The sequence below is a fragment of the Salvelinus sp. IW2-2015 genome, unplaced genomic scaffold (assembly GCF_002910315.2).
Source record: "Salvelinus sp. IW2-2015 unplaced genomic scaffold, ASM291031v2 Un_scaffold2437, whole genome shotgun sequence".
NCBI classification, from domain to species: Eukaryota; Metazoa; Chordata; class Actinopteri; order Salmoniformes; family Salmonidae; genus Salvelinus; species Salvelinus sp. IW2-2015.
This window is the reverse complement of record NW_019943758.1, coordinates 11,581-33,987: the sequence shown is the minus strand read 5'-3', so window position 1 is coordinate 33,987 and position 22,407 is coordinate 11,581. Positions and strand designations below refer to the sequence as shown.

The 22,407-nt window shown below is 40.9% G+C and overlaps 1 protein-coding gene across 1 annotated transcript in view; it reads right to left on the bottom strand.

Moving 5' to 3' along the window:
- Positions 1-21,990, bottom strand: part of LOC112073955 (Fc receptor-like protein 5) — a 26,932-nt gene extending 4,942 nt beyond the window's left edge. The window contains exons 1-6 of the mRNA XM_070440340.1: positions 21,951-21,990; positions 19,139-19,408; positions 18,737-19,018; positions 14,010-14,270; positions 13,344-13,622; positions 11,037-11,067 (exon numbers count right to left, since the gene is read on the bottom strand). Of these exons, the coding sequence (XP_070296441.1) occupies positions 11,037-11,067; positions 13,344-13,622; positions 14,010-14,270; positions 18,737-19,018; positions 19,139-19,408; positions 21,951-21,990 (1,163 nt within the window). The remainder of the gene's footprint in view (positions 1-11,036; positions 11,068-13,343; positions 13,623-14,009; positions 14,271-18,736; positions 19,019-19,138; positions 19,409-21,950) is intronic.
- Positions 21,991-22,407: the final 417 nt, after the last annotated feature.

Below are 22,407 nucleotides of genomic sequence, written 5' to 3'. Positions count from 1 at the left end.
TTTAGAATGTGAAATCCCTCACATTAATATCACTGTAATTCTTATGGAAACGCTATTCTTCCTAATCACGATTAAGGTTTTTCCCTTCCTATGCATTTCGCATTTCCAAATACTAAGCAAGAAAAAGCCAAACAAATTCGACAGAACTTGTTTGGCTTGCTAGACGGAAGGGGAAGATATCGACTGGACAATTTTCTGAGAAGACGCTACAGACAGACTGAGCAGTGACAGACAGGTCTGACATGGGGATGCAGCAGCTGTCAGTCGAACAGCCCAGTCGTGACCAGAATGTGGCACTCCATTCTTCTTCCACAGTCGCCTGTCAATCACTGCACAATGGACTCTGATTGACACATTCCCCTCTTATTACACCACCTACAGCAACCTCCCACAGCCTGTTCAATCCTGAGAATAGGAGCTGATTTTGTGACAAGAATAAATCCTTACTGATATATACGCATCCTTCCCCATAAGTGCCTGCCTCTAAACGAACACTTATTTCAGTATGAGAGCTAATTTCTTTCCTTCCATAACCTCGAAGCATCGGAAAGCGATGAACATTTGCTTCATGCTTCACTCCTACAACTGAAAATGAGATGTGAAATGAGGAGATGAGATAGAAAAAGAAACAACAGACGGAGAACGAGAATGCAGAAGGAGTTTTATCGTAATGAGAGGACTACTGTTGTACGGGATGGTCTCCTCCATCTGGGGGAAGGCAGTCTGCTCATTTAAGCTATTAGAGAGAAACAGGACGAACGGCAGTTCTGGTCTGTCATTAACTATAGAGTTGAGAACAGAAGCACCGGGCTCACTAAGCTATAGGTGGACAGAGAAGGCAGTCTCTCATTTAAGCTATAGCGAGAAAGAGAAGGCAGTTTCTGCCTCATTAATCTATAGGTACGAACAGAAGGAAGGCTCAGTACGTGCTCATTAACTATAGTGGTTGAGAACAGGAATGGCAGTGTCTGCTCGATGAATCTATAGTGAGAACAGATGAGCAGATGACCCCTCTTTGTCCTCTCTATCTCTTTAACAGAGAAGGCAGTCTGCTCTATTAACTATAGGGATACAAGAAGGCAGTATCGGCTCATTAAACTATAGGGAGAACAAGAAGGCAGTCCTGCTCATTAATGCATAGCTTGAGAGTATGCACGAGTGATCGGCGATAGCAGCGTGTGCGATACTCTTGCGACACCGTACTTTCGATCGTGGTAAGTAGTTTGGCTCTATAATCTATAGTCGAGAACAAGAGGAAGGGCAGATTCGCTGTTGCTCATTTTAACTCTGATAGTTGAAACAGCAGAAGGTCCCATGTACTCCGCTGCCTATAGTAATTTCTATTTTATGGGCGTCCTACTTTTATCTCTTATATGGGTCATACACAATTACTCTTACTGAGAAATAACTTACATGTTACTTACTAATCCTAACATTTACCAACACTCCGATCATTCTGGTTCTTTCTTCGCTGATTGAATGTGGCATGGACTATGAATTTTAAAACCCTCCCCCGGCATCCTCCGTGGTTGTTAGTGTCTCATAATATTATATAAGTTGTATCGAAGAACAGAACGGAAGCACTTCGTTTCACACTTTTCAGTCTCTGTTTCTCTTCTCATTAATCTTATATGGCGAGATTTCTTCCAAGTGTGCTGTTGTTGTCTCCTTCTTTTATTAATTTTGATCTAGCCGTTGTGAGCTTTGTATTAGGTCGTTTGGAAGATCTTCTCCATCTTTCTTTTTTCTTTCTATTGTCTTGATTCATTGCTCTCCCTGTTGGACCTTCCTCATTTAGCCTCTTCTCTGTGGGACACAAACCACAGCTTCTGATGATTATCTGTGGTTTCCTTTATTCGCTCAGTACCAGCAAAACACCAATCACTTGTTGCTTTCTTTTGTCTTTTTATTTTCTGTTGTATGTCAGGTACGCCCCGCCCTCCCTCCTCCCTCTGGAATTCCTCGCTGCTCTCGATTCCTCTCCACTCTTCTTTTTTCTCGTAACCTGTCCCTCATTCCTCTCTTGACAAGATATCATTTATGGACCGTGGATTCTATACATATCTAATTTATACTCCATTGGGCCTCTGTAACATTATACAGGCAACATATCCCAACAGGCTAGTAGTCATTGAACAGTAAATAGGTGGATGCTCCTGCTTTTGCTCTACAGCTCACGAGGATGGTTGGTTATTATTTACTAGGCTGCCCTGCTATTCCGACGGTGAATGGTATTCTACTGATAGTTGGCAGGCGTTGGCTCTGCAGCATTCTGAAGGAAACGAGCTGTTCTTCCATCAGACAGACAGACTAGACAGATCAGACAGACAGTACAGACAGACAGACAGACAGACGACAGACAGACAGACAAGACAGACAGACCAGACAGATAGAGGACAGGACAGGACAGACTAGACAGACAGACAGAAGACAGACAGACAGACAGACAACAGACAGACAGACAGTACAGACAGAAAGACAGACAGGGACAGAACGAATACACAGACAGATCGGTGTTCTTGATATATATCAGGACTCATGACAGTCTTACCATTACCCCTGAGCCACCATGGTTATATAGGAGTAGACGGTAAAACAGGGCCAGTTCTTATTGTCGGTTAAATAGTAGGATAGTGTGTAAACCGTGGAGAGAGTGCCAGTCATGTGTTGCGTTAATAGATGGTAGTTAGTGGTTAAAACAGTAGACAGACAGGCCAGTTCATGATTTTGTTGTTAAGTAGATTGGGTAGTAGGTGGTAAAACAGTGGAAGACTCGGCCAGCTTTCATGTGGTTATAGCATGTAAGTATGTAAACAGTGGAGACTAGGCCGTTCTTCATTTGTTCAATAGTATGCGTATAGTGGTAAAACAGTGGAATGACAGGCCTTAGTTCATGTGGTTTTAGATGCGTAGTAGGTGAGTAAACAGATGAATGAACAGGCCGGTTCATGTGTGTTAATAGTATCGGATAGTTTTATTAGGTAATACTACGGGTAAGACAGGCCAGTTCATGTGGGTTAATAGATGGTAGCTAGTAGTGGTCAACAGTGGAAGACTTTCTTTTCATGTTGTATAATAAGAATGGTTAGTAGTGGGTAAACAGTTGGAAGGACAGCCAGTTCTATGTGGTTAATAGATGTAGTAGTTTTTTTTTAAGAAGGCCATATTTGTGGTTAATAGATGGTAGTAGTTGTAATATTTTTAAGACAGGCCATGTTGCATTTGGCTTAATAGATGGTATGTAGTGGAAGACAGGCCAGTTCATTATCTGGTTAATACGATGTAGTTAGTGGTAAAAGCATTGGAAACAAGGCCAGTTCATGTAGGTTAATAGATTGTAGTAGTTGGTATCTAAACAGCTTTGTAAGACAGGCCTTATGTTCATTGATTAAGAGATTCGGTAGTAGTTGGTAAACAGTGGGAAGACAGGCCAGTATCATGTGTTTATTATAGATGGTTATCAGGTGGTAAACAGTGTCTAAGACGCCAGTTCATGTGGTTAATAGATTCGTAGTGGGAAACAAGTGGAAGACAGAAGCCGTCATTTAGTTGGTTTAATAGATGTAGTAGTGCGTATAACAGTGGAAGGGACAGGCTTCATGTGCTGCTTAATAAGTATGTAGTAGTGGTAAACAGTGGAAGGACAGGGCCAGTCATGTGGATAATAGATGTTAAGTAGTGGTAAACAGTGGAAAGAGGCCAGTTCATTAATGGTTAATAGCGATGCGGTAGTAGTGGTAATCACTCTCTCAGTGTGTGAAGACAGGCCCGCTTCCTCCTCGGGTTAACTCAGTATTGTTTCCTGTCAGGTAGTGGTAAACAGATGGGAGAAAGCCAGGTCAATGTCGTGTTATAGCTTGGTGCTAGTAGTTGCGACGTTACATACTACTAGAAAAACAGCCAGTAATTGTTAATAGATGGTAGTAGTGTGTAAACAGGGGAATACAGGCCAGTTCATTTCCCGTTAATAGATGGGTAGGAGTGGTAAACAGTGGAAGACAGGCCAGTTCATGTCGGTTAATATATGGTCTAGTAGTGGCTAAACAGTGTGTAAGACAGGCCATTTCATGTGTCGTCTACATAGCATTTGGTCCGTAGTGGTAAACAGTAGGAAGACAGGCCAGTGTCATTTTTGTTTAATATGCGTTAGTTATTGGTAAACAGTGGAAGAGCAGCCAGTTCAGTGTGGTTTACATAGGATCGTAGTAGTGGGTAAACAGTGAAGACAGGCCAGTTCATGTGCCTGTAATAGATGGTTGGGGAGTGGTAAACAGTGGAAGACAGGCCAGTCATTGTGGGTTAAAGTAGGATGGTAAGAAGTGGTAAACAGTGGTGATAGACCAGGCCAGTTCATGTGTTTAATAGATCTCGGAGTTAGTTGGTAAAACAGTGGGAAGACAGGCGTTCATGTGGTAATAGATGGATTTAAGTAAGTGGTACAACAGTGGAAGACTCCAGATTCATGTCGGTTAACTTAGATTGTTGAGTGTAGTTGGTATACAGGTGCGAAGGACAGGCAGTTCATGTGGTTTACATAGATGGTGCAGTAGTGTAACAGTGGAAGATCAGGCCTGTTTCATTGTGGTTTTAATAGATTTTTTGGTAGTATGGTAAACAGTGGAAGAACAGGCAGTTCATGTCGGTTAAGGAATTAGGTACGTAGTTTGGTAAACAGTGGAACAGCCAGTTCATGTGTGTAATTAGTGGTAGTAGTGGAAACAGTGGAAGACAGGCCAGTTCATGTGTTTTTATAATGTAGTTCAGTGTAAACAGGCGAAGACAGGGCATCATGTGGTTAATAGGATGGTAGTATGGTAAACAGTGGTAAGACCATGGCCAGTTCATGTGGTTAAATATGATGTTTAGTAGTTGGCTTAAAACACAGTTGTAAGACAGGCCAGTTCAATAACTGAATTAATAAGATGGTAGTAGTGGTTCGCAAACAGTAGGCAGACATGGCCAAGTTTCATGTGGGTTAATAGTACAGACAGGCTAGCGTAAACAGTTGTGTCTAGACAGACTAAACCACCTAGGCCACTTACATGTCAATGATGAATTAGTACACATCTTTCGCTAATAGCCCTACCTCAGGGAGTTTGAAGGTGACTTAATGTATTATGTTTTTGTTTGTCTGTCGCGTCCCACAAGACACTATATTCCCACTAGTAATGCCGGTTTGCTACTAACTCAAAAACTAGCATCATTCTTTATTTCAAATATGACCAAACGAAGTAAAAGCCATGTCAGAGCCTGTACTATTACCTCAGAGACAGATACTTGATATGTTAATATTGGTGGCCTTGACTGAAAACTGAGAAGGATGAATGTCATTACAGGATCATCACGAGAGTAAATGACTATGTGAACTGTTCTCTTCCTGCAACACAATCCTCCCCCCCCAGCTAGCTTGCGTCTAATATTAGTCTCTGTGTGATCTTCCTAAACTTGTCATTATAAAGTGGAGCAGCGACGGTAATGGCATTACTAAATTATACTCAGATATAATTGTCTTACTTAAAAATTACCATTAAAGGATTTGCTTTTCTTAGTTCCTTTACGTCAACTTCGCGGTACCCTGTTGCTGTCTGAAAATCAGGTCCTTCTTCCCTCTCTTCTAAAATAATTTTGTAATTCCTACGCGACCACTTCACGGCTTAAACTGGTGTTGGAAAGATAGTTAGAAGTCATTCTTGGTCACATTATAACATCATGATTTCAGATCCTGTTAGAACGCAGAAATGCCTTTGCCTTTACTGGGGAGATGTAGAGGATGGCTCTTGTTATATTTGCCTTAGTATCAGAACAACCAAGGGAGAGAATTAACATTAGACCTTTATAACCAATATTATCATTGTGTGACCCAGGAAAGTTAGGCTATGCTTCTGCAAAGCTAACGGGGATCCAAATAAACATAATAAATAAACAAATATCAATTTATATGAACATCTTCAATGTATTTTTACATAACTAGGTCTGGCACTTTTAACCATGTACATAAATGAATGTGCAACACTCATATGACTTAAATTCCTTTTGTACGGACGTTACCCTCGATTTTGTTAATGGATAGACATGGACAGTCATATGATAGCACTTGATTCATATATTTCAGTCGAACTGATGTATTGAGTGGGAAATCTAATATGAATTTCTATAAACTACATCTCATACAAAAATCATAAGTAGCAAGTCGATGGTATTATTGGTTGTTGTGCATAACTACCAACAACAGAATGGTACATCATCTAGTTGTTCCTCATTTCGAATAGTCGCTGGCCTGTCTGTGTCTCCTGGTTTTGTCTGTTCGATATACACAGATGCGGCCACGTTCTTGCTTTCGCGTTGTTTTAGTATGGCTCTTCATTTATTCACTGCTTTGTTAATTCGTTCTATGTCCGATTTTTTTTTTTTTTTTTTTTTTTTTTTTTTTTTTTTTTTTTTTTTTTTTTCTGTTTTTTTTTTTTTGTTTTTTTTTTTTTTTTTTTTTTTTTTTTTTTTTTTTTTTTTTTTTTTTTTTTTTTTTATTTTTTGTTTTTTATTTTTTTTTTTGTTGTTGTGGTTTTTGTTTTTGTTTTTTTTTTTTTTTTTTTTTTTTTTTTTTTTTTTTTTTTTTTTTTTTTTTTTTTTTTTTTTTTTTTTTTTTTTTTTTTTTTTTTTTTTTTTTTTTTTTTTTTTTTTTTTTTTTTTTTTTTTTTGTCTCTCTTCTCTATTTTCTGTTTGTGTTTTTCTTTTTTCCCTTTATCTAGTGGTTAATTCTCGGTCTTTATGCTCCTTACGTACTTTTTTCTTATATGAGTTTTTTTCCTTTATTTTCTTTGTGGCGCCTATGGCACCGAGCTCCCTGTCAGCCATTCATTTGATTTCTATTTTCTAGATTGTGTTAAAAGAGTACAGTATCTGATTAAGTCGTTCTGGTACTCCCCTTAAAGCCCCCCCGTTTCTTCCTCTCCTATCTGCATGCTATTCTTTCTCTTCGTTTCTATTTTATTCGTGTGTGGGTTGATTATTCTGGTGTTGTTTTCTTTCTTTTTGATTTCCTAGTACCATTTTATCTCTTATTTTTTTCTATTGTTACGTTTTGTTCATTTTTTCCCTTTCCTGTAGCTTTCGATTGTATCACTATGATTTCGTGTTCTCTTTCCGTTTGGTCTTTTGTTTAATCTTTCTTTTTTTTTTCTTGTCTGTTGACTCATCTGGTTTCTGTGCGTTCGTTTTTCATTTTTGTTTCTTGATTTTTCCGATACTGTTTTTTTCTTCTTTCCTTCTTTTTTTCATTTTTATTTCTTTTTTTGTTTTTTTGTTTTTATTACTGTATTTGATAATACCAATTGCCTTTGTACATCCTAGTTAAAAGTATCTATGTGGATTTTTTCTTGACATTGATTTACATGCCTCTTCCCCCCTAGGGTTATAATCTGTTTGTGTGTTTCACCAGTGTTAAACTTGGAATAGAGACCGCTGCCAACCCACTGAGGAATTAAGCGAGGTTGAAATTGTCAAGAGTTGTGCTGCTGAATGGCAGATTTGCAGGCCTACCCTTCTACTCTACCTCTACAAGGTCCCACACTAATGAACACACGACCAGCGCTCATTACCCGGCCGAAGCTACAGTGGAGAGACAGGAGAGGCAGTGCTGAAGATGAAAGACATTTTCAAAAGCCCATCCTGCAGTCTAGTTATTGGCCACTTTGAATTGACTCCCTTTACCAGTCAAGCCTTTTCTCACAATAGTGATTTGGATAATAGCCTTCTAAGGTCTACTCATAATGATGGTGAGTGGTTATCATGAATATGTTTCTGAGGATATGGATCTTGAATATTGTTTCTCCCTTTTGACATAAGTATAACTTTGTCTGTGTGCGTTAAATAAAACGTAGAAAATGATCTATCATTTTAATCGTATTAGGTTACATCTATCACATTTTTTAATGTTATAGGATATTCTCTACATTGATAATGGTACAGGAATACATCTATTTCACATTTGTAATGGTATAGGATACATCTACTACATTGTCAATGCTATGGATAATCTTCTACACTGTAATGGTACATTGATACATCTATCTACATTGTAATGGTATAGGGTACATCTATCCTACATTGTAGATTGCGTAGCGGATACATTCTATGCTTGTGCATTGTAGATTGGTATAGGATACCATCTAGTCTACATTGTAATGTTATAGGATACATCTAGTCCACATTTTAATCGCTTATAGGATACATCTATCTAACATTTATATCGTACAGATACTCTATCTACAGTTTTAACTGTAATAGGATCCAATTCTATTGTACATTTTAATGATACAGAATACATCTATCTCCATTGTTAATGGTACCCAAAGGTTGGAATAACCAATAAAAATCTATCCTACATTTACGTGTTACAGGATACATCTAATCTACATTTTAACGTGGTTACTAGGAATCATTTATGTACTTTTAATTGGTACAGAATACATTCTAATCTACATTTAATGGTACTCAGGATACTATCTATTCTACATTGTAATGGTACAGGATACACTTATCTACATTGTAATGGTACAGGATACATCTAACCTCATGTAATGCTATATATGGACTATATCTTACATTGTAATGTTTACAGGATACATCTATTCTACAATTGTAATGGTACAGGATTACATCTATCTACATTGTAATGGTATAGGATACATCGTATCTAGCATTGTCAGTTGTTATAGTCGGATCTTTACATCTATCTACACTGCTAATGGTACATATACATCTATTCTACATTATGTAGATCGGTATAGTGATAATCTATCTATCATTTGAAGGATTACAGGGATACTCTATCTACATTGTTTAATTGGATACCTAGCGATACATTCTATCTACATTTTTAAATTGGTTATAGGATCACGCATTCTATTCTACATGTTGTAATGATGATAGGATACACTATCTTACATGTTTATTAAATTTTATAGTCCTTATACTTCTATCTAACATTTTAATGTTATTTAGGAATATCTCTATCTAATTTGTAAAGGGACGGATACATCTATCTACATTTAACGGTTACTAGATACATCTATCTACGTTGAAGCTGTATAGGCATTTTTCTATGCTACATTTGTAATGGTACAGAATACATCTATCTCATTTTAGTATTTTTGGAATTTGACTTCCAGTCACTTCTATTGTCGACTACAAAAGTTAGGTAGCCGTGTAGTACACTTCACCAGCACACAGTTATCTGTTTTGGGCAAGGATATTTATTCGCCAATAAATGTTTTTTTCTATAGGTTTGTTGTGGTCGTGTCATGTCAAGTCTTGTAAGCGGACTCCAGTTTAAAAAGAAAGCATTGAAAATAAATGCTAGTAGAATAACATGGAAGGGAAATGTACCTCTGACTTGATTGGCATTCAAATTATTGTTCTTCTTTTTGATACTGTTCCTTCTCACATAGCATAACAGTAAAACCAATCGAGGTTCGGTTTATTAGTTTCCTCAGGCAATCATTCCTGGTTCTTTACATTTGATTTCAAGTAGGTTTGTCTTTAAATTATATAATTATTTTTGCTTTTGAAATGTACGGTATGAATGACAGTAGCTCTTTGTCTGTATAGCAAGTTTTATAGCAAAATGTAAATGAATTATAAATTATGACTTACATATTGTGATGAAATTATTCATAACGAATGATACACCCTTCTCTGCCAACAATATCTCTGAAACATTTGATGAAAGAATAAGGATTATTTCTGGAATACCTTTTATTTAGCTGCTTACATTGCTTAAATTCCAAACCATAAGACATAATAAATTACTACCATTACATTTCATGATTAGCAGAAGCATAGGGTGAATTTACTGTAGGATTGACTTGCTCTGCGTTCTCATAGTAAGGGAAAGATAGTCACCTCATTTTAATGCAAATTTCATTACAGATCCCTAAAGCCATAAGACATCAGAGTGTCCTGATAGATAACGAGAGAAGACAGAGTCCGAATGTCGGACTTAAAGATGACTAAATACTCTGACCCTAACGGATCAAATTTCCTAGCTGGGGAGTTTTGAGAGAGACATCAGACGCTACATAACCATATCTTCTCAAGTATAGTTTTCCATGCAGTTTACCTGCATTTGGACAGAGAACCCTGCAGTCACCTGTAAAAAGAAGTGATAGAGAGAGTGAGATTATTCTATTATATGTTTCGTCTACTCAGATATCATCACATTCCTGGCTGCTTGTTGTAGTGAACCAGCCAGGGCATCAGTGTTCACGTGTGAATGATCAGTTAGCAGTCTTCATGTCCATTGCAGATAGAACCATTTGATGATAGACAAGACACACCGGACTCTGTTTGAATTAAGGCGACGTGCGGTACACTTACGCACTACGCTAACCACCGAGCCACTGCAGCGTACACGCCCAAAGCGTGCACTTACGGTCCCAGGCCAGATTACGACCTCCCGGTCTGCTGCGCACGCTATCGCTACTGCAACCCCACGCAGGTCACGCGACGCACACGTCGGTTACGCCCCAGTATCACCGCCACTACGCGAACGGCACGCGACAGACTACTCAGGCAGCACGCTTCGCAGGTTACGCATCGCCTGTCACGTCATCACGCGACTCGGCTTATGCTCAGTCTTACGCCACTTTCACGCCGAGACGCTATCTGCGATAGATTCTGCTACATTGGATAGGTATCAGATCAGCAGTTACGATAGACCCTTCCACAACACACGTGCTACGGCACGCTCATCGCCAAGCGATCCCAACGCACGCTCTTTGACGCGCGACGCTTAGCTCTTCCCACGCTCGTTACCCGCCAGCGTCACTAGATCGTCAACAGCGAACAGCACGCCACGCATCGATCATAAGTACACTGCACTACAACACGACCACGACCTACTACACACTAACTCCAGACATTCTGATCTATTAACAACAAGCAGATCATACACACGACGACACACACACACAACCCTACTCATCACACATCATCACAGCACATCATCGCTACTATCTCCAATCCAGCGACTCTCTTACAGCTCGCGTGCAGGGTGGCAGACTATGGCATCTATGGCAGACACAGACACAGAACAGACAGACACTTAAACCTGAAAACCTGGATGTAATAATTCAATTGTACTCAGACCTGCTTTATAACGTTCGAATTAAAGTCAAACTGAACATACGAAACAGTCAAAAATACTAGATAAATACATATACTAGTTGTATTTTCTAAAGCAGCGATTACCCAGTCCTCTCTTTAGAGGACGTGGAGGAAGGTGAGACCAGTCTATCCCTTCCTCATCTTTAGGCAAGCGTACTCATGTGAGTGGAGTTACATCAGCTCTTGGGACTCCCGTTTTCCGTTCTCAGTGGGTCACGACTATGTTAAGACTCAGTCTTAGCAGCAAGCAGAGGACTAAGGTCGAGGACAGGCAGACTCCAGTCTGGCTACCTCTCCATTTGACAGTGGTGAGTGAAGAGGTTAGTCGACAACTAGTCTCCCTTCTTCCTACTTCCTTTAGACTAGATGGGTAGAGTGTGCGAGGTGTAGGAGCACATAGTGTCTAACCCTTTTCCTTTGCTTTTTTAGACTAGCAGTTAGGTACAGAGAAGGATTTGCATAAGGGCACACAGATTCTCACTCGTCTTCTCCCTCTCTTATAGGGAAACTACGGTATTGGTCACTGAAGACTGTGTTTTTAGAGGCCCCGTACTATTACTGCTTTTACCTCTGTCTTTAGACAGACTGGCTGTACGGGTGTAGTAACTGGGTCTCCTCTCAGCTCTGACCCAGTACTGTCGCTCCAGCAGAGACATGAGCCCGAGCTGTAGTTAGGTATCCGGAGGTTGTGGTTACTGCGGGGTGTAGAGGCTCTCATCTGTGTCTGTACCGAGTAAAACTGTCCTCAGAAGACTCATAACAGAAGCTCAGTGTTCCACTGCTCCTGTAATATGTCTTTTGACAGAACTCAGCGTAGCTGTTGGTGATAATCTTTGGATATCAGAAACGTGTGTTGATGCATCTGGAAAACATGAGATTGATCTGCTGCATTGATTCCTCTTGATGGTGGAACTGATTAATCCAGGTCGAGGCAGAATAGTCTACAGCAACACAGAAAATGTCGTACATCGATTGACTTTTTCTGGGTTTTATTTTGTTTTTTTGTTTTTGTGCGATGCAAAAGAACTACACTTGAGACGAGGTGTGGCTGTGGCATAGACACTTGAAAAGTGTTCAAGGGCCAAACACGGTGTCTGTAGAGTCTATGCGGGTGTGGCTTGATTTTGGTTAATTTAAGAGTATAATATAAAACACTATGAGTGACGGATGCATGTATCATAATACAGTTTGGTACATGGCCTCAAACATTTCAATGAATAGCGGAACGAATATTCACTAGATGCTTTCAGATAAGTCTCGTTGAGACAGAGCCAGCAGATCTTTAAATTGTAAGAGATATCCAGTGTCAGTGCCTTCTCTTTTACCGATTACTCATTGGCGCGTGTAACCTCTCTATGGGGTAGTGTTCCGATGCCATATAACGTAGGGACAAAATTGGTGGTTTGCTTTACAATTGGGCCGAGACTAACTACGTCAGTTTTTGGGTGTGTGTTTGAACATTTACTCACGTACAAAATCAGAATGATTTGACGTGTGGCTGGTTTGCATAGTAAATCTCAGGTGCTCAACAAGAGTAAAGTGGATGTGGGTGCTTTTTGCACCAGCTTCATGAAGAAGTGATTGTGATTGGCTGGAGTAAACTGTCTCTCTACTTTTAAAAGGGTCGGATATGTGTCGGTGAGAGCATGTTCAGTTGAAATATATCGATTTGTTTCTAAAACTTTACTGTTATGTAACATTTAGCTTCCCGTTCCCTTCTCGCGTACTGGTCAACAGAACCTTGCTGGTGCTCGAACCAGGGACCCTCTGCTGGGCTCGAACCAGAGACCCTCTGCTGGGCTCGAACCAGCGACGGAAGCTAAACATCAACTACTGACACCCACGAAGCATCGTTACCCATCGCTCCACAACAGCCACGGCCCTTGTAGAGCAAGGGGAACCACTACTTCAGGTCTCAGAGCGAGTGACGTCACCGATTGAAACGCTATTAGCGCGCACCACCGCTAACTAGCTAGCCATTTCACATCGGTTACATCTACCTTGCTGTACCTCTAAATCGTTGCACTGAGTTGTAGGCAGTAAATTTAACCCTTTATTAAGCAAGGAGTCATGGGCAGGGTTCAATATCTTGCTTGATAAATTAAACATGATTGACTCACCAACAACAACAACAGAGTCTATCTGTATGACAAAAGAGAGAACAGAACAAAGTAATTTACCTTTTACAGTGAGAGTGACAGGATCACTTGGTTGTGAAGATGTGGGTCTAGACACTCTGTTTCCTTTACACCAGTACTGACCCTGGTCAGACACATCAGCTCTACTGATGTGAGAGACTCCAATGTTACTGTAACCAGACTGGGATACTACATTATCATTCCTGTCTTTGTACCACTGATAGCTCCAGCTACTGTCAGACCCCACTGAACACATCAGAGTAACTGTCTCTCCAGGGAACACAGGGTTGGGTTTTACAGTCAGTGTAGCTTTGGGCAGAGCTGAGGAAACAGAGCAGAAAACATMTKGATACCTGCCTGGTGATTCAGCTGTTGCTGTAACATTGTGATAAAAGTATATTTGACATATGTTGACTCCATTCAGTTAGAATTTACAGTGTATATATCTGTATTTATATTAACCCTCATTGGCTCTGAATTTACATAGTCCAGATTGAAGACAAACAGTGAGCTCTCCAGTGATGATGATGATGGGGAGAGAAAAGCTGAGATATGACTTCTGACACTCATTTATATAAACTGTCCAATCCATGAGTACAACCGACCCACCCTTATCAGCAGGGCGGGTAAGGACTGACATGTCGGATTGTTAATCAAGCAAAGATAGTTTTTCATCCCTAGGTAAATTATGGAAAGGTATGTACTCACCGGTGACGACGATAGGGAGAGAAAAGCTGTGATATGACTTCTGGGGCCGACCTCTCCTCCTCCCAACACACTTGTACTGACCAGCCTGGTCAGGCAGAGAGATGGTGATGGTTTTTCTGGTCGGACTGGGAAGCAGTTGCTTGTCTATAAACCAGTGGTAAGTCCAGTCTGTGTAGTCTGATATGTCACACYGCAGAGTGACTGTATCTCCAGGGTAGAGGACAAACTGAGGAGAGATACTCACTGAGGCTCTGGGCAGAGCTGTGGAAACACAGTTAAATATGAAGACAAATGCAGTCAGAGCACCAATCTTTCCAATGTAGGGTCTTACTTTAGTAGGTAAAATGGTAACTTTACTTTGGATTTACATACACACCGGAAATGTCCCCTCAAAACTGTGCACAGGCGGGCCGGGGAACTACAATGTGCATGAGATATATAGCCCAAGCAGAGAAGCATGAGATTATTTTCCATTTAGTTAACACTATCAACGTTGCTCTCTAGTGTGGGGATTTTGATCGAATCAACCAATGTTAGCCACTTTCAATATAACATACCGAAACAACACGAACTATGCAAGCCATAGTTGCAAAACTAACTGTGCAAGAGCTTTTCCTGTTGGCAGAGCACACTGGTGTAGAATTGTATTACACTGACAGGCACAACTCAGCCCATATTCTACACAGACTGGTGCGCCATAACCAATCAGAGATGCAGTAGGCCTATATGCAAATAGCCATTGCACATTAAAATATGGATCTGAGCCATTGAACAATGGGGGAGTGGTGGCTTCCTACAAGAGCACAACATGTGTGCATTTCTAGCCATCTTGAAAAAGGAGTTAGGTAAAGAGTTGTCAAAGGGCAGTGTTGTATTTTGAGGCGGTCTTGAATAAGTTAATAGCCAATAGGCAGAGCGTCTGATTCGCTAATAATGGTATTGTATTATAATGTATTTATTTTTGGTAAAGTGGTTTCTTGAATTAAACAACAACATTTTCAGTCACCTCCTTGTCGTAAGTACAGTAGAGTGATTTAGAGGGAACATTTGCACACAGACCATGTCTACTTAAAACTGAGTGTACACAACATTAGGAACACCTGCTCTTCCATGACTGACCAGGTAAAAGCTATGATCCCTTATTGATGTCACTTGTTTAATCCACTTCAATTAGTGTAGATGAAAGGGAGGAGAAAGGTTAAAGAAGATTTTTAAACCTTGAGACAATTGAGACATGGATTGTGTGTGTTTGTCATTCAGAGGGTGACTGGGCAAGACAAAAGATTAAGTGCCTTTGAACGGGGTCTGGAGTAGGTTCCAGGTGCACCGGTTTGAGTGTGTCAAGAACTGCAACACTGCCGGGTTTTTTACATTTAACAGTTTCTCGTATGCATCAACATTGGTACACCAACAAAAGGACATCCAGCCAACTGGACACAACTGTGGGAAGATTGGAGTCAACATGGGCAAACAACACTTTCGAAACATTTTAAGAGTCATGCCCAATGAATTGAGGCTGTTCTGAGGGCAAGAGGGGGTGCAACGCAATATTAGAAAGGTGTTCCTCATGTTTTGTACACTCAGTGTATATATAAATAGTGTCCATCTCTATGACAACAAAACACACACAAAGTTACTCCACCATTCATAGTGTGGTGACAGATCCACTGATGATTGATATGGATCTGGACTGGATCTCTCCTGACACCAGTAGAGACCCCTGGTCAGACTCAGCAGCTCTACTGATGGTGAGGAGTGTCTCCTGTTATAGTGTGTCTGACAGACTGGGATACTACATTATCATTCCGTCTTTGTACCACTGATAGTCCATACTGTCAGACCTACTGAACACGTCAGAGTAACTGTCTCTCCAGGAACACAGGGTTTGGTCTACAGTCAGTGTAGCTTTGGCAGAGCTGTGAAACACATCACAGTTTTAGATATTACCTATCCTAAGACGGAAAAAATATCACATTCGGATTAGAAGAGCTCTTAGTGATGGAACAGATAAAGTGAACACATTACCTAAACTGAATACATGAGTAGCTATTAAATTATTCTTCAAAGGCAAAGAAAAGTTTTTGCAGAATTAGGAACGTCCAGTTAGTGAGTAAAATCAAAGTGAACTCACCAGTGACACTGATAGTGATGTCATCACTGGGTTGTGACCTTGGGGCGATCTGTCCTCAGCCCCTCACATCTGTACTGACCAGCCTGACCAGTCTGAGTGATGGGGATGGTGATATCATGCTTTACTGGTCTGACTGGGAAGGTGTTGGTTGTTTTTTGGACAGTAGTACCGTCCAGTCTGTGTAGCCTGGTATGACACACTGCAGACTGACTGTCTCTCCAGAGTAGAGGAACCCCGAGGAGAGACACTCACTGAGGCCACAGGCAGAGCTGTGGAAAGACACATGAAGTTAGTTGATTCATACATAGAATCTGCTCTATCATGATTAAATGCAGTTAGTGCAACAATCACCACATGTATTTAATTATATAATGAGGAAAAAGGAATTTATAGGTAACTGGCAAATAAAGGAACCCTCATGAGTCAATGAGGATACAAAGTGTATTGAAGCAGGTGCTTCCACACAAGAGTGGTTCCTGAGTTAACTAGAGCAATTAACAACCTAACATGCTTAGGTCATGTATAACAATACTGGGCAGGTCCACTTGTCCATTGTTTTGGCTACCATGGCTATGCCCCATAGGATGACAATCCCCCATCCACAGGGAACAAGTACTGCCTGAATGGTTTGATGAGCATGAAAATTACGTAAACGATATGCCATGGCCATCTGTCACCAGATCTCAACCTAATAAACCACTTATGGGAGATTCTGGAGCGACGCTGAGACAGCGTTTCCACCACCATCAAACAAAACACCACAGACACTTAGAATCTATGCATTGAAGCTTTCTGGCTAGAGGTCCAAAACCCTATTAAGACACTTCATATTGTTGCTTCCTTTATTTTGGCACTTACCTGTATTGTTGCTATTATAACTAAGAATACTGACAAAAATACAATGATTGACTCAAAATAAATAGTGTCCAAGTTTATGACAACAAAACACACTACAAAGCTACTCACAATTCATAGTGATGGTGACAGATCACTGATGATTGATATGGATCTGGACTGGATCTCTCCCTGACACCAGTAGAGACCCTGGTCAGACTCAGCAGCTCTACTGATGGTGAGGGTGTCTCCTGTTTAGTGTGTCTGACAGACTGGGATACTACATTATTATTCCTGTCTTTGTACCACTGATAGTTCCAGTAACTGTCAGACCTACTGAACACATCAGAGTAACTGTCTCTCCAGGGAACACAGGGTTTGGTTCACAGTCAGTGTAGCTTTGGGCAGAGCTGAGGAAACACATCACAGATTAGATATTACCTGTCTTGAAGACGTGAAAAAATATCACATTCGGAATTAGAAGAGCCCAGTTAGTGATGGAACAGATAAAGTGAACACATTACCTAAACTGAATACATGAGTAGCTATTTCAAATTATTCTTCAAAAGGCAAAGAAAAGTTTTACTCAGAATTAGGAAGTCCAGTTAGTGATGGAAAATCAAAAGTGAACTCACCAGTGACACTGATAGTGATGTCATCACTGGTTGTGACCTATGGGCTGATCTGTCCTCAGCCCTCACATCTGTACTGACCAGCCTGACCAGTCTGAGTGGTGTGGATGGTGATATCTATGGCTTTACTGGTCTGACTGGGAAGGTGTTGGTTGTTTTTGTACCAGTAGTACGTCCAGTCTGTGTAGCCTGGTATGACACACTGCAGACTGACTGTCTCTCCAGAGTAGAGGAGCCCTGAGGAGAGACACTCACTGAGGCCACAGACAGAGCTGTGGAAAGACACATGAAGTTTAGTTGATTCATACATAGAATCTGCTCTATCATGATTTAATGTGTTAGTTGATTCATACATAAGAATCTGCTCCATCATGATTAAATGTAGTTAGTTGATTCATACATAGAATCTGCTCTATCATGATTAAATGTAGTTAGTTGATTCATACATAGAATCTGCTCTATCATGATTAAATGCAGTTGGTGCACCACACTTTCCAAAGTATGATAACCATATTTATTTAATTATTATATGAAATTAGACAAAAACTACATTTACAGGTAACTGGCTAAATAAAGGATCCACTTGAGTCAATGAGGGATACAACATATATTGTAAGTAGGTGCTTCCACACAGGTGTGGTTCCTGAGCAATTCCTAAGCAATGAACATCCCATCATGCTTAGGGTCATGTATAAAAATAATGGACAGGCGCAGTTGCCCATTATTTTGGCTACCAAGGTTATATCCCCCATAGGATGACAATATCCCCCATCCACAGGGCACGAGTGGTCACTGAATGGTTTGATGAGCATAACAACGATGATAATCATATGTCATGGCCATCTCAGTCACCAGATCTCAACCCAATTGACCATTTAGGGGACATTCTGGAGCGACGCCTGAGACAGCGTKTTCCACCACCATCAACAAAACACCACAGACACTTAGAATCTGTTCTGGCTAGAGGCCCAAAACTCTATTAAGACACTTGATGTTGATGCTTCCTTAATTTTAGCAGTTACCTGTATTGTTGTTATTATAACTAAGAATACTGACAAAAAGACAATGATTGACTCAAAATAAATAGTGTCCATCTTTATGACAACAAAACACACTACAAAGTTACTCACCATTCATAGTGATGGTGACAAGATCACTGATGATTGATATGGATCTGGACYGGATCTCTCCCTGACACCAGTAGAGACCCTGGTCAGACTCAGCAGCTCTACTGATGGTGAGGGTGTCTCCTGTTATAGTGTGTCTGACAGACTGGGATACTACATTATCATTCCTGTCTTTGTACCACTGATAGTTACAGATACTGTCAGACCCTACTGAACACATCAGAGTAACTGTCTCTCCAGGGAACACAGGGTTTGGTTCTACAGTCAGTGTAGCTTTGGGCAGAGCTGCAGAAACACACAACATACATTTTTAAAACAACTAAACAGCATCCTTAAAATGGGGCCCATATTCAAGTGGTTATAAGAATGGAGGCACAGATGTGAATGAGAGATTAGAAGACGTACGTGTCACTGTCAGTGTGACTGCATCACTCCATTTAGAATCCTGCTGTTGATGTGAACCCAGACATCTGTAGTCACCACTGTGGGAAAACTCAGCTGCACTGATAATACATTCATGTTCTCTCTGTGAACATTGATCTGGACTGGGTGTTAACCATCTGTACTCCCAGTCAGTGACTCCTCCCCCCTGTATGACACATCTGAGAGTGACAGACTCTCCACTGAATATCTGGGAGCTGTTGGGGTGTATGGTCAGAACAGCCTTCACCACTCCTGCACAAAATCAAACCAGGATGATACAATTGCCTTTCACATGTTATTTCGAGACACAAAAACTCTAAATATGTCCAGCCAAAATCAACTTTAAAAATCACAAATAAAGAAATAGGAAGAAGCATTTAGAGATGGAGGCTTGATGAAGTGAACAAATATCTACCATCATCATCTTCAGAGTGTCCAGAGTTGATGTGTGTATTCAGCACTACAACAAAGAAAGTCACATTGCACCAATATTAGCTTGAAATAAATAACAACATGCCATATTCATGTTACTGATTACCAAATACTTTATACTTACTGTACTTTATTTTAAAGGTGCAATCTGAGATTTCCAATTAAATTAATTTCAATTAATCATATCCATTAATTCTTGAAGAGTATCACTTTTAATTGCCCCCATTATGGAAAAAAACTAATGATTCCACAAGTGGGAAATGAAATGTTTTGGAACACTTTCACAAGTTTCACATGTGAATTTTCAAATGATCACACCCTTTCACATGTGAAATCATGTAAAACCATGTAGTTTTGGAACACTTCACATGTGATACTTCGGGTGCGTTTGTAAATTCTCTCTGGAGTGCCAGAGAGTGCTCAGAGTGTGCTCTGGGCTGTCGTAAATTCAGAGCAGTGTCAGATTGTCTATTCGTAAATTCAGAGCAGTGTCAGATTGTCTATTCGTAAATTCAGAGCAGTGTCAGATTGTCTATTCGTAAATTCAGAGTGTTTTGCTCTCGGAGCGTTTAGCGCGCACACTGGACGCTCTGGCYGAGGAGTAGGGTTGATCCAAGAGTTCTGACTTCACAACGGCAGTCAAGCACCAAAACTAACTTGCTAGCTTGCTAGCTACTTCCAGATATAAATGAGAGAACACCTCACTCTGACCATTTTACTTGCCCTATCAAATCAAATCAAATTTTATTTGTCACATACACATGGTTAGCAGATGTTAATGCGAGTGTAGCGAAATGCTTGTGCTTCTGTTCCGACAATGCAGTAATAACCAAACAAGTAATCTAACCTAACAATTCCACAACTACTACTTATACACACAAGTGTAAAGGGATAAAGAATATGTACATAAAGATATATGAATGAGTGATGGTACAGACGGCAGGCAAGATGCAGTAGAGGGTATAGAGTACAGTATATACATATGGGATGAGTAATGTAGGGTATGTAAACATAAAGTGGCATAGTTTAAGTGCTAGTGATACATGTATAACATAAAGATGGCAGATGCAGTAGATGATATAGAGTACAGTATACACATATACATATGAGATGAGTAATGTAGGGTATGTAAACATTATATTAAGTGGCATTGTTTAAAGGGGCTAGTGGTACATTTTTACATAATTTCCATCAATTCCCATTATTAAAGTGGCTGGAGTTGAGTCAGTATGTTGGCAGCGGCCGCTAAATGTTAGTGGTGGCTGTTTAACAGTCTGATGGCCTTGAGATAGAAAGCTGTTTTTCAGTCTCTCGGTCCCTGCTTTGATGCACCTGTACTGACCTCGCCTTCTGGATGATAGCGGGGTGAACAGGAAGTGGCTTGGGTGGTTGTTGTCCTTGATGATCTTTATGGCCTTCCTGTGACATCGGGTGGTGTAGGTGTCCTGGAGGGAAGGTAGTTTGCCCCCGGTGATGCGTTCTGCAGACCTCACAACCCTCTGGAGAGCCTTGTGGTTGCAGCCCGACAGGATGCTCTCGATTGTGCATCTGTAAAAGTTTGTGAGTGTTTTCGGTGACAAGCCAAATTTCTTCAGCCTCCTGAGGTTGAATTGGCGCTGTTGCGCCTTCTTCACCACGCTGTCTGTGTGGGTGGACCATTTCAGTTTGACCGTGATGTGTAGGCCGAGGAACTTAAAACTTTCCACCTTCTCCTCTACTGTCCTGTCGATGTGGATAAGGGGGTGCTCCCTCTGCTGTTCCCTGAAGTCCACGATCATCTCCTTTGTTTTGTTGACGTTGAGTCTGAGGTATTTTTCCTGACACCACACCTCCTCCTGTAGGCCGGTCTCGTGTTGTTGGTAATCAAGCCTACCACTGTAGTGTCGTCTGCAAACTTGATGATTGAATGGAGGCGTGCATGGCCACGCAGTCATGGGTGAACAGGGAGTACAGGAGAGGGCTGAGAACGCACCCTTGTGGGGGCCCCAGTGTTGAGAATCAGCGGGGTGGAGATGCTCTTCAACCGATCGCTGCCTGCACCTGCCCGCCCGTCCAACATCACTACTCTGGACGGTTCTGACAACTACAAATACCTAGGTGTCTGGTTAGACTGTAAACTCTCCTTCCAGACTCACATCAAACATCTCCAATCCAAAGTTAAATCTAGAATTGGCTTCCTATTTCGCAACAAGCATCCTTCACTCATGCTGCCAAACATACCCTCATAAAACTGACCATCCTACCGATCCTCGACTTCGGCGATGTCATTTACAAAATAGCCTCCAATATCCTACTCAATAAAGTGGATGCAGTCTAATCAGTGCCATCCGTTTTTATCACCAAAGCCCCATATACTACCCACCACTGCGACCTGCACGCTTCATTGGCTGGCCTCGCTTCATACTCGTGCCAAACCCACTGGCTCCAGGTCATCTACAGACCCTGCTAGGTATAGTCCCCCCTTATCTCAGCTCGCTGGTCACCATAGCAGCACCAACCTGTAGCAAGCGCTCCAGCAAGTATATCTCTCTGGTCACACCCAAAACCAATTCTTCCTTGGCTGCCTCTCCTTCCAGTTCTCTGCTGCCAATGACTGGAACGAATACAAAAAACTCTGAAACTGGAAACACTTATCTCCCTCACTAGCTTTAAGCACCAGCTGTCAGAGCAGCTCACGGATTACTGCACCTGTCCATAGCCCATCTATAATTTAGCCCAACAACTACCTCTTCCCTACTGTATTATTTATTTATTTTGCTCCTTTGCACCCCATTATTTCTATCTCTACTTTGCACATTCTTCCACTGCAAATCTACCAT